Below are 13,237 nucleotides of genomic sequence, written 5' to 3'. Positions count from 1 at the left end.
CTAGTGTTAAAGCTATGAATAAATTAAAACAAGAGGCCTTAAAGGACAGGAAGCAGGGGTGCCATTTAGAGTTAGTGGTCAGTGGGATTAGAAGGAGCAGGGCAGTGGTATGACCTAAAACACTGATTCCAGTTATAACGATCTCTTGGGCTGCCAGGTGGAAGACGGGAGGTCTCTAGAGTTGCAGCCGTCCAGGTCAGAGAAATGGTGGACTTGACCAGAGTGTTGGCAGTAGAGACAGACAGTGAGCCCTGGGACTCACTCAGCAGGAGCAGGGTCAACATGTGTGTTCCACTTTAAGAGTCCGGGCCGCAGGGGCCGGGCAGAAGGCGACCGGGACTAGCGAAGGGCGGGAGGCGCGACGCTGGAAGAGCCTTCCCTGGAAGTGCGCGCGCGCCGTGCGGGGGCGGGACTTGGGCGAGCCCGCATGGCTGGCTCGGGCCCCGGATGAGGAAGTACGAGGCGTGGGGGGAGAACCATAGAGACGAAGAGGCGGCTGTGGCCGGAGCGCCCCTGGGCTCGCTTAGCTCCACAGGCTCAGGTAGACTTCGCGGCGGCGGGGTTGCGGCTGCAGAGGCAAGGCTGGCGGGGCGAGCGAGTGCCGCGGAGCAGGCCTCAGGGTAAGAGGCCGAGGGCGGGAAAGCTTCGGGCGTAGCCGCCCCGCCCCACTCCACCCTAAGGGGACCATTCTCCGGGAGGTACAGGTTGAGGGAGAACCCGGCCCCCCGCCCTCTCGGGGTGCCGCCGGGAACCGAGGCTGCGCTGCGGGTGGCGAAACGACCCAGGGAAACGAAGGAGACCAGGCCCCGCGTCGCGAGGGAGAAACGGCTGCTCCGAGTCCCGGTTCGGACGGGGGAGAGATACTCTTGAACCTCGTTACGGCGGGGGTCCCCCAACTTCTCCCGTAGGGCGACGCCCCTTGTCGTGGGCGTACGCTCTTATCTGGCTCCGGGGCGTTTAGCAGCGGAGCGAGACCGGCTCCTGGGATGCGATAGGGCGATTCAGAACTTATTTTAAGGAGGGATAAGAGATAACCCCCAACAAGACCTCTCCCCCCCTATTTGGTCATGGCCCCCACGAGTGAAGAGCGAGACGCAACTTGCTGAAAAGTGACAGAGGGATCGTCCTCCACTGTGGAAGGTAGAAGACTTTCCTTCCCCCCTTTATTTTTCACCTTTGCCCCGAGATACACAGCGGCACACCCCGAATTTACTGTACCCCTCGCCCACTCAGGCCCGCCGAGGGACCCTCGTTTGGCGTCCCCGCGTCTCCTGCGGTGCGGTGAGCTCGTTTCCCGTGAGCAATTAGGAGCATGGCGTTTGGAGCGTGGTCGTTGCAAGCCTAGGTCTCCCGTTGCCTATCTTTGTGACCTTGACTAATTGTTTAACCTTTCTCGCTCTCAGTCAGCCCATCCCTCATTTGGGTACTCGCTCCATACCGTGGTCAGAAGGGCTCAAGACGACTTTGCGTTGTTGCTGTTACTGTTACTTAATTCGTGTTTAAAAGGAAACCAGTATCTTCGACAGAGAAACAGAGTTTTCCATGCTGTGTCTTCCTATCCACCCCACCCCCAGCCCCCCCCCCCCCATCGCAAGTATTCAACCCATCCTTGCTCACGAGAAAGGAGACTTCTCCCCTGGGGTGGAGAAAGAGGCACTAATCCTTTTAGACCCTACCGTCCTACCCCAATTAACAAAGAGGGCCTCAATTAGAATAACCAGGAAAATAGACTTTTTTGGGAAAAGGTCTGTAGTCCAGGAGTTAGGGAGACCTGATACCTGAAGCCAGCCTTTTCTTTGTTCATAGAAGCTATCGTTTCTTCCTCACTGGCTAGAGATGTCCTCTTCCACTCCCCCTACTAGATATAGTGGTGGAAAAGCGTCCTTCTAGCTACACACCCCTCCCCCATAGAGGGAGATTCCAACTTCTTGCTTTCCCAAGAAAAATAAGACTATACCTTTGAGAGGAAGGCTCTTTTCTGTTATATATATCGAGAGTGGCACCGATGGTTTCTTTTCTCCTCTTCCTTTGAAAAAGGAATTCAAATGCTTTATGCAGAGAGTCCTGTCAGTAGAAATCAGGAGCGTTTTCACTCCCCATGTGGAGACAGGGAGCCTTTTTCTGCATGTTAATAAAGGGAGGAAAAGGGAAACTGTGTTTGATGCTTTGGAGATTTCCTGCGCGCTCCATGTTGAAGAGCTGGGCTCCCCTGCCCCACTTTCAGTTTGTCTAGAGGTCTTGTTAAAAGAGTCTTCTCTCTGTCCCCTCAAGAAGAGGCCCCTTCTCCGAATTCCCTCATGGAGGGATTGGCTACAGTGTCCGAATCTTTGGAAAAGAAAGCCCCTTTTTCAAAGTGAAAGGAGTGTTGTGAACTTCTGAGGGCTTGATCATTATTGTGAGTATTGTCCCTTGAAACGAGTGTGGCAGCGCCCAGCGTTATTAACTGTTCTTCTTTTCGTTAAGAGCAGCCCCTTTGCATTACAATGAAAAGGAGGAGAGACCTTCACACTCGGGATTATGGGGGCACATGGTACTACTGTTTTCTTTGTTTGATTTCCCCCCCTCTTTTTTTGCTTAGTGCTATGAACTTTATACCCCCAGAACTTTTGTTTTGGGGAGTGTTTGAACAACTAAAGTAAAAATTGCTGCTGTGTCAGGTTTTTAATATTACAAAATGTATTCTAATGAGATTGAGACCTGCAATGTTAATCTTTCACTGGTAGGTTTTTTTCCCTTCCCTTTTGTTATTTGGTGGGATAGGAATTAACACTGCCTAGTTGCCTGCAGACGCAGTAAAGAAAAGCTTTCTATCTTTTTTTGTATGTAAAGTATTCTTAAATTACCTCTGTTTGCCCTTAAGTACTTGCAGTGGGGATTAGTCAGAACTCTGTACCAGCATTGTTGATGTCTATGGGTGTGCTGAAACAAAGTGAAATAGAAAAGTTTTACCTCAAGTCATGGGATTTTTATGGGTGGCAGGACCTTTGAGATTATTCTGTTTTAACTTGTTGATTTTACATGTGAAAAACAAGTGACACACTGCAGGCCATGCAGCTAGTAAGTGCATGGCAGCATAGAGACCCCTGCTTCGCCCCCCACCCCCAACCCCCGTGGAGAACAGCATCTATCTAGACTGCTCCCAGCACTGCTTGTGCATTTCAAACACAAAGATCTGGGGATGATTGTTTTCATTTCAGAAACATTTCTTTTATTGGAAGAATTGTACTGCATACTCCCTGTAAATACTAGTCATTTTTGAAAAAAAGTCCATTCTCTAAACAATCTGATTCTTATTTGCGTTATGGTAAAGATGACAAGCTAATAGCAGCTGGCAAGAGTTGTTTGTGACTCTGGGTTATTTTTTGCTTATATCTCAAACTAGATGATTATCTGGTGTCCTCACCTAATAGGTCATTCGTAAGGATTGAACACGAAATCCCTGTCTACATTTTAGAAGCTTATGTTACTCTTTTCTCTTATGTGAAGTTTATTTAACATATTAATGTAAAAACTTTTATGGTTGAGGCAGAGAGCTGACTTTTGGGAAGATACTGATAAAAGAAAGGGATATACAGGTTTTTTTATTGCTACGTATTTGGATTTTGTGAAATAATGTTTACAAATGTTCTTGACAGGTAATACATACTCATTGTAAAAAAAGAAAAAAAGACAATATACCGGTCATTGATGAGCTCATCACCCAGGATAACACTGTGAATACTAGTATTCTTTCAAACGTTTTCCTATGTGCAGATTTATTTTTATTTACCAAAATTAGAGTCCTGATGTTTATGTAGTTAGCTAAAAATCAGGCAGCTTTCTATGTAAATATATATTTCTGCACCATTTCTAATTGCTCCATGGTATTCAGAGATTTAGTTTCAAAGAACTTGGGTGGTAAAATTCTGTTCTGTTTCTGCAGTTGTGTGGTATTACCAGTATCTTGATAGATGGCAAAAAATGAGGGAACAGTTGAATGGTGCAAGCTAGTGAGCTGAGAGTAATTTTAAACTGCTCCTCTAGGCTTACCTCTAAGTACCAACTCCATCACTGAGGGTTCTAGCCAAGACACTCAGCTGTTCTTGGTGACTCAGTGCAGATGCTGCTGAGAAACTCCAGGACCCAGAATTGGGCTGGGAGAAAAAGGAGGGTGTGTCTGTTTTGTTTCGATAGCCAATGTGCCTAGTTTTTTTGCAGGTTGAAATTTCTCAGAATTCTGTCTCTACCAAACAAGAGTATCAAGTGATGGTGGTAGCTTTGTGGTATAGTCGGCTTTTGTAAATTGGAAGTTATCTTTTGGCGACCAAAACATTTAAAATTCTGTTTCTACCAATACCAGTTTACAGTGTATCTGGAGGTATAGGAAAGAAAAAGGCACTGTTTTCCCTGAGGAATATTTTGAGCCATTTTATATGATTATCGATTTTACCTCTTTTTGTGTTAAAGATCTGTTTAGTAAATGTATTTTTGCCTGAGTTCGTGTTCAGAAGAAAATCTTGAATTAGGACCACGGGACTGGAATGGAGTGGGATTTGTTAGAAACACTGCTGGAGTTGAGTCCTGGACTACCAAATGCTAGTTGAAAGGCAAGTGGAAGGTCAGGTACAGTTATGTTGGGGATTCAAGTTGGAGCTCTAGGGTAATGGAGATGCTATTACTGAGAGAGCCAATAGGATCAAAATTAAGCATGTAAGTGTACTGAGGGCATCTTATTCATTCCTTAAGAAACATGTTTTTCGTAGCTATTTGCAGGGAGTAAGGCTCAATTATTCATTGGGTTGCATGGGTTCTATTTTAAACATGTTAGGTTTTTACATCGTTGTAAGTAAAACGGGTCAGGAACTTGAGAAAAGATTGGGGCTAAAGATGTTATTTTTTTTTCCTTCTTTTAAAATAAAATCAGTTTTAGTAAGATATAATTCATACACTATACAATTCACCAACTTAAACTATACAGCTCAGTGGTTTTTAGCATAGTCACAGAACTGTGCCGCCATCACTACAATCAGTTTTAGAACATTTTTATCATCTCCTCAAAGAAACTGTCCATTAGTAGCCACTGCCTAGTTCTCGAACTCTCCCAGCACTAAGCAACCACTAATCCACTTTCTGATTCAAGGTTTACCTGCTCTGGACATTTCATATAAATGGAATTTTATGATATGTCGTCTTTTGTGACTGGTTTATTTTACTTACTGTAATGTTTTCAAGGTTCATCCATGCTATATCAGGAATTAGTACTTCTGATTTCTTTTTAGAGTTGAGTATTATTCCATTGTCTGGAGAGACCACATTTTCTCCAGTCATTAATTGATAGACATTTGAGTTGTTTCCACTTTTTGTACTTCTGTGAACATTTGTGTACAAGTTTTTGTGTGGATACATGGGCTTTTTGCGTACAACCCTAGGAGTGGACTTGCTGGGTCGTGTGGTCACCCTATGCTTAAAGGGACAGTTTTGGCAGAGAAGCTGCAAGAAAGGGTGAAGTCATCAAAAAAGTGAAGCCTAAAAAGGGAGGCGTCTCAAGGTTTAAACTTTTGAGAACACTCGCACTTTGGTGGCACGCAGGGAGAAGAGCTCTTGAGCATAAGCTGGTGGACAGACCCATGGAGCCGGTCTCCATCAGCAAACCTGCCCTTTCACAGTATCCTTTACAGCACTGTTCTGGTCTGTGTGTGGCATGCCAGCCAAAAACTGGGTTGTGGCTGTTGTTGGGAAAGGGAAACTGAACCACATTAAAATTGAGCGCTTCTACCTATGGAGGGAGGGGGCGTCATCAAATAGCAGTTCCACTTTATCTCTAGTAACCCCCACGTACATGCACGCACCCACAAAATGGCCTAAAATCTAAAGTGCCCCCAGAAATATCAAAGACCTCTGGAGGAGAAAGGAGAAGACTAGTTCCAAAAAGGATGCATTGCTCTCAGCACTGTTTATGAGTCTCATTTGATTCTCGTCGTACTCCTATACACAACAGTTGCTTTTTCTCTTTTTTGGCCGGGGGGAGGGGAATTCAATTTTTTTCATCAGCCCTCCTGTTACCTAAACTTACGAACCAGCAGCCTGATTTCCTGTAATTCCTAGTGTTTAAGTAAGTAGTGTAGCATTATATCCTTTTATGTTTGAGAAGGGTTCCTTAAAAACACTAAGGACGCCCAGTGGATGAAAGCGTAGGAACACGAGTAAACCATCCACTGCCAGTTGGAAAACCAAGATAAAGGCAGAATGGTCCAGAACGAGAGGACCTGTCATCTGCCCTTCCTTAGCTCCCAGCTTCTGTCCAATAGCACAGGTCAGAGGATGGGACCTTCTGTGCAAGAAGGAACAATTGTCAACCCAGGAATATTCAAAGAGCGGGTACTTCTTCACTTGGAGGGAGAGCGTGTGCCTTTGTGTGAGCAACGTCTGTGGGCTACACCAGAAAATCAAGGTAGGAATAGAGACAGGGACCAAGGAAACAGGTGTAAACATTTACAGGGTGTGTTGGAGAGTCCCTTCTGCTCAGAAATCTCATTGTTGTCAGTGAAAACAAGGTGACACAGCTCAACAATCCAAACAGTTCCCCAGCCAGCGCTGGGCCTTGCTTGTATATGATATGTTTAGTTGGGGAAAAGACGGATGTTAGGAAGGGTAGGAGTAGACATCAGACGGCTTTCTGAAACATCCTTCCCTATGTGCATTTTGGCCAAAGGGATTTGCCATCAATACCTCCAATAAATCCTTGTTATGAACTCTGAGTTGCCAAATAGTTCTCATCTCTTCTGTCCTTGTTTAGGGTTAGGGAAAGCATCAAGAGTGAAAACATGTAATAGTAGTATCTTACTTGGTTAACCAATTTTTGCCTTTGTCAGGTCAAAGTGGATTTTGTGGGAACTGCACACATTGATAGACTACAATGGAAAAGTTACCTGCCGGGAAACCCTGGTTCCAAAGTGTATCAACCATTCCCTAGGGCGTGTGTGTGTTTTGATTACTTTAATAATATGGTATTATGAACTCCTTAGGTATAAATATTTCAGCAAATTACCTGTGTTTCCATCACCCAATGCAAGAAATTGAACTTTCTCATTTCAAATGAAGTCCCCCGGATATCCCCCTCCTTCCTCTTAGATAACCATGTCATATTTTAGGCAGGTCGCTTTTAACCTCTTCAGGTGTGATTTTAGGTCTATAATGGGAAGATGATAGCTGTCCTACTTAGCTCACAGGGTTTTGAGAATCAAATGAGTGGTCTGTGAAGGCACTTGGAAAATGCAAAGACGCTAAATAAAAGGAAATATTCTGCTAACGCGTGTCTGTGCCAGCTTGGGTAGATGTAGCTCAAGTGTTTGGTAAGCAGTGAAGGAATGGAATTCATTTTCTCTATATCGTCTTTCAAAGAGTATTTGTAATGAAGAAAAGCCAGTTAATCAAATTCTTCAGAGTCCCTAAGTATACACTCATTCAGGAAATATTTACTGAGTACCTACTATGTGTCAAGTACTTATTCCAGGCAGTGAACAAAACGAGCAGGGTTAATGCATTAAAAACAAGTAGAAAACTGTCTTTATCTTCTAGTTTACGTTAGGTCTATCCTTGGATGCTTAGACATGTCTTATTTTCATCTGCATTTGCTAGCCCTCCCGATTTTAACTGAATTGTTCATAAGGCAGTCTATGAAGGAGAATTTTTTGGTGCCAGGTAGTACTGGCATTTGAGGTAGAATTTATTGTTTTTATTCTAGCCAGCTTGAGCTGAGACAGCTTTCTTCTAGCCTGCAAGGTTTTAAACTTTTATCCCTTCCTTTGATTTGTGTCAGGGTGAACCATTTGCTGTAAAAGACTTGACTCCATAACCTACAGTCTGCCCCAATGCTGTCATCCGGAGTAGAGACTCAGCCAGTGCCACCTGATTCCTCCATGTCTGCCGTGGTACAGGAATTACACTCTGAACTCCCAGTAAGCATCTCCAAAGGGCTTCATGCTGCCCCTGTGCCAAGTGTGATTCCAGATGTAAAACCTGGAGCCTCAAGCGCTCTTGTAAGTCAGAGTAGGGCAGTGCCCTTGGAGCTGCAGAGGACTCATGCGGAGAGTTGTTGCGAAGAAACCTCTGAGACCTCGGATCATGGGGGTGAGCCTGGGCGGTGTGGGCTGGTGGACTCCACAGCAGGCAGTTCTGTGGCTTCTGGGATCTTGGATAGGGAAGAGAAAACCAAGAGCATGGAGCTAAAGGTCTTCAGAGATCGAGGGAACCAGGTGGAAGTTGTAAGAGACCTCTGTGAGGGAGCAAAGGAAGACCCGCGTCAACATTCCACAGCAGCTGAAGCAAAGATCAGCCCAAGTCAGGTAAGAAATGAGATCTTGATTTAGATGAGTTGAGTGTGAATGACAGCTTTCCAGAGTAACATTTCACATGATAAAGTACAGATGCTAACAGGTAGCTTATGAGTTATTCTTGAAGCACTTCCAAAATGTGGATTTTCCTGTTAACTTTCTTTTGATGATCGTTTAAAACATTTGTATCACATCAGACACTTGAAGAGAAGTGCTTATCTAATGAAAAAGTGCCACTTTTCTGAAGCAGCTATTGTATATGAAATGTTGAGGCGCTTTGTGATAGCCACATGGTATTTCTGCATCTGATGTTAAGAAATGATGTGTACTTTTTCCTTATATTTTGGTAGTATCGTGGTCAGTGGTCAGATGGAGTGAGATGTCACAGAGATAGATATCTTTGAGGGAAGCTGTTGATCCAGGTAGGGCCTCAGAGGATGGATACTCTACAGGGAGCTCTATATTTTTGAAGCAAGTCCTTAGCTTTGCAGGTCCAGAAACTTGACTTTGGTTTTTCAATACATCACAGATAATATAATGGTCTCCAAGGGACAGACCCAGGCTGACCCACTTCATAAGAGGCTGAAGTATAATTCAGAAAGCCAGTTCTTTAATTAGTACACAGTGAAAAGTGGAATCATTACTTGGGAAACCAAATCTCTCATTATGGGTCTGAACTTAGAGTACGAGGGATTAGTTAGGTGAGACTAATGGTTAGTGAGCTGTGATGGACCCCCAAGTCCTAACGGAATATACCTGCCAAGTGGACTAGAAAACACACATTCTCTCCTGGATGGTGCATTAGGCCAGGAGTTAACAAACTTTTTCTGTAAAGGGCTATATAGTAAGTACATATTGTGGGCTTTGCAGGATACTTGGTCTCTGTCAAAGCTATTCAGCTCTGCCATTGCAGAACTGTAAAGTGAAAGCAAGCATAGATGATATGTAAACAAATGAGTGTGACTAAAGAAATAAAACTTTATTTGTAAGCGTAGGTCCTGGCCTACAGACTAGTTTGCCAACCCTTCCTCTAGACCCATTAATAAATTCATATTCTCTGGGCTTCTGGAGCTAGGCTTCATTCTCCACCTGATAAATACATCATTTCTTTACACAGGTTGCAGGGCAATTTATAATTGTTAGTAGGCTGCATGTATTGACCATAAGTAGAAATGATAAAACATTAAGTAACAGTTGAACATGATAATCAGATTTTATGCTGTGATGACCTACCCTTAAAAATATAGTTAAATGATTGAGGATCTAAAAGTTTCTTACTTCTTGATACGATGGGTTGAGTCTAACAAGATGAGTTTCTTAATGTAAATATTCAATGTGAAATTATGCACACATAAATTATGAAGTATAATAATGAACACAACATATATACATCTGTGCATTTATGTACACACACACATGTATATACATACCATCCAACCTACGAACTATAAGATTACTGTTTTCTCTGTTCCTTTTTTGAAACCATTCCTTTTTTCCCAACTCCATCAGAGGTAAATACTATTCTGATTTGTATAAAGCAAAATGAAACTTAATTGATATAAATGTACGATTTTATACTTGGTTCCATAATTTGAACTCCAAAATTGGGGGGAAAAAGGCAGTATTTATGGAGAAACAGAAGACCTACAGGTTTCAGCTGGTCAATTAGAATTAACTTTGTGGTGTGACTGCCAAGAAAAGCCCATTTGCTCTTAATATACAGTAACCGGAATGTGTTTCCTGGACTGAGGGATGGTTGTGCTCTGTTGTGTTCTGGTTAGCGTATAGCTAGAATATTCTCACAGTCTGCTCTCCTCCCAGCACTCAGACAAGGTCAAGATGCCCCAGGGTTGCGGGGAGGGGGTGGAGGTTGTGGTCAGAGGGGAAGCAAGGAATGTGTCAGTGTTGGGGTTCCTGGCCAAAGTAGATCCTGTCCCCTCCTGCCCACACTGAGCATTGTGTCATGTGTGGAAGGAGTATAGAAAACCAGGAATGTATTCACGGATAAGAATTCACACTAGTAATACAAACTGAAAATGCACCACTGGAGGCCAAGTTGCTGCGTATGTCTTCCTATGAAAGAGAAGACTGGAGAAGTGAGAGAAGCTTTAAGAATTTGGGGGGCTATCAAGCAGAAGTGGTTCTGTTGGGCACAATTAGGCTTAATGGAAGACATGGCAGTAATAGCTCCCAATCATTCTCAGGTCACAGGACCCTTTGGAAATCTGAATGAATGCTACGGACCTCTCAGAAAAGCAGACACCATTTCAGGAGGTTTGCAAAGCCCAGACATCCTGGGAACCTCCAAATAAGGTCTCTCCTAGATTGGCAAAACACCACAACATGGTCAAAAGATAAGTGGCAAATGGGGAGAACATACTTGCAACATACATCACAGATAAAGGGCTTATATCTCTAATGTATAAAGAACTTAATTGAGGAATGAAAAACCCAATAGAAAATTGGAGGAAAGACATTGATGTGTGTGTGTGTGTGTGTGTGTGTGTGTGTGTGTGTGTGAAACTCATGAAGAGATGGTCAGCCCCACTCATAACTAGAGATGCACATTTAAACAACACGTGATACCACTTTTTCCCTATGAGAATGGTGAAAATGGAAACCTACAACAACATATTGGGTTGGCAAGGCTGTGAGGAAAAAGGTGTTCTCACACATTGCTGGCATGAATGCGTACTCATAGCTTTCAGAAGAGGACTTTGGCTACGCCTAACAAAGCTGTATGTGCCCTGTCCTGCTGACCCAGCGCTCTCATTTCTAGGTGTCTACCCTAAAAATATAGCACCTCCAGCAATGTAAAAGTACATATACACAAGGTTATTCTTTGAAGAATTATTTATTGTAAACTATTGGAAGGAACCTAAGTGTCCACATATAGGAGAGATGTTGAATAAACTTAAGGTATATAAACATCCATACATGGAGGACTGTGCAGCAGTAGTAAAGAATGAAGAGCTCCATGTGCAGAGGTGGAGTGATTTCCAGGTGTGTCAGAGATCCGCAAACCACCTCTAGTTTTGGTGATTCACTAGAACTCACAGGATTCAGCATATGGTCGGTCATATTCACAGCTAAGATTAACCACATTTAAAGGAGAGGGGGTAGAGGCAAAGTCTAGAGGAAATCGGTCACAAGCTTCCAAGAGTCCTCTCCCAGTGAAGTCACACACACTTCACTTCCTCTGGGCACCATTGTGACAGCACATGGGAAATGGTGTCTACTATGGAAGCTTGTTAGAGCCCGGGGATTTTCCTGGGGGCTGGTCACATGGGCCTCCTCCAGCCAGCACATACCAAAATTCCAGACTTTCTGGAAGAAAGCAAGGGTTTATTATAAACCATATTGTTGTATAAGTACAGTAAACTACTCATCATTTAGGGAATGGTGGAAACTCGAAATCTAAGTTCCCAGTTACTAGCAAGGCTACCCTTGCAAACAAGCGTTTCTAAGGATAACAACCAGGCTTGCTATGGTAACTCTTTTCTGCAAACTAGGATATACTGTTAAGTGAAAGACCTAAGCATAAACTGATATCTGTGGTATCCTCCCTTTCATGGAAGAAAGAAGGGGAAATAAACAAGTATATATAAGTATCTGCTCATTTGTATAAAACACCCATGTACACACCGGAAGGATGAACCAGAAACGAATGGGTTTGGTTACCTACGGGGAGCAGGCGGATGCAGGGTGAAAAGAATATGGGAATGGGATGGGAGGGCCAGGACGACGGGACACTCTGAGTTCACCTTTTTGTGTGTAGTTCTGGCTTTATGCTGGAAAAGTAAATAGACGACCCCGACTTGACCAGGACTTGACGGGAACCCAGAATCGAATACAAGCTAACAAATGACTGTTACAAATAAATGATGAAACCACACTGAGGGGTGGGGATGGAGAAGAACAAGAACAGTAACGCAAGTAACTTCGCGAAACAGTATTTTGACTATATACTCTAAGACTAAATCCAAAAAAGAACAAAACATTTTAGTAAATTTGTTTTTCACAGGGGTGTGGCTTAGCAATTCCCAAACTACTTTATGTGTATTCTAGGATTGAATGAAATACGTAACTTGTGGATAATGAGACCCAGGTTTTCACTGATAAAGAAATTACAAATGGTGGAATGGGGGCTAGAATGAACCCTGTGGTGTAGAGTTGGAATTGGAGTTTATGGTATAAACTAAGCTTTTTAATATATGCAGGTAGGTATAGAAATGTATATGTGGGGGGGTGTGAGGTAAGACCTAGAAGCAGTGACGCCTCATAGCAGTGAGCACACCTGGCACCCAGATCTTGGATTCTAAATAACATCTTCCATCAAAGGTACTGAGACGCTGGAGAAATGCTGTTCCAGGGCCGGCACAGGGAGAAATACAAAATAAACTTGGAACAATTTGTGGTGAATGGTCAGAAAATTATGGGGACATATCAAAAGAACATAGGAGCCAATTTAAAGAGACTCCTGGTGGCCAAGACTCGGATGATTAGAGCTTACATAGATAGTAATGAATTATATAATCCATCGAGTAAAACAAATATGAGCCCGTGCTGATATAAAATATTTGAATAAATAACTTGAAAAAAGAAAACTTTTAAAGAATTCCAATTAATAAATGTAGAAGGAATGAGGGAAATAAAAAGTCATCATTTGGCAGCCATCACAGCAATAATCCATCTCCAGCAAGAATCATCAATAGATGTTAAAACTAGTGGCTACAAGTTTGAATGAGAAACAAATATTTATGTGTCTCCAAGTGTCTCCTCGGAAGATACCCAGGGTGCTAAAAACATGTTTACAAGTAGATGCTTTGGTCAAGGTTGCTCAAGCAGTGGGTCTTCTAATCAGAAGTGTCTGGACGCTGATGGGAACCACTGTGAGCACCTCTTGTCATGCAGAAGTCAAACAT

At 43.3% G+C, this 13,237-nt stretch overlaps 1 protein-coding gene across 6 annotated transcripts in view; it reads left to right on the top strand.

Moving 5' to 3' along the window:
- The first annotated feature begins 402 nt into the window (after positions 1-402).
- The window catches only part of PRR14L (proline rich 14 like), a 47,482-nt gene continuing 34,647 nt past the window's right edge, over positions 403-13,237 (top strand). For 3 of the 6 annotated variants that reach the window (XR_013992498.1, XM_081037141.1, XM_081037142.1), the window contains exons 1-2: positions 487-620; positions 7,799-8,324. Coding sequence is in view for 4 of the 6 variants with exons in the window: in XM_081037141.1 (XP_080893267.1) it covers positions 7,851-8,324 (474 nt within the window). In the remaining 2 variants the exon portion in view is untranslated. Of the gene's footprint in view, positions 1,141-7,798; positions 8,325-13,237 lie in introns of all 6 variants that reach the window. The other 3 variants (XM_081037137.1, XM_081037138.1, XM_081037139.1) reach the window with 3 other exon arrangements.

The sequence above is a fragment of the Rhinolophus hipposideros genome (genome assembly GCF_964194185.1).
Source record: "Rhinolophus hipposideros genome assembly, chromosome: 24".
Lineage (NCBI taxonomy): Eukaryota > Metazoa > Chordata > Mammalia > Chiroptera > Rhinolophidae > Rhinolophus > Rhinolophus hipposideros.
The sequence above is the reverse complement of the archived record's forward strand: the minus strand, read 5'-3'. Positions and strand labels throughout refer to the sequence as shown.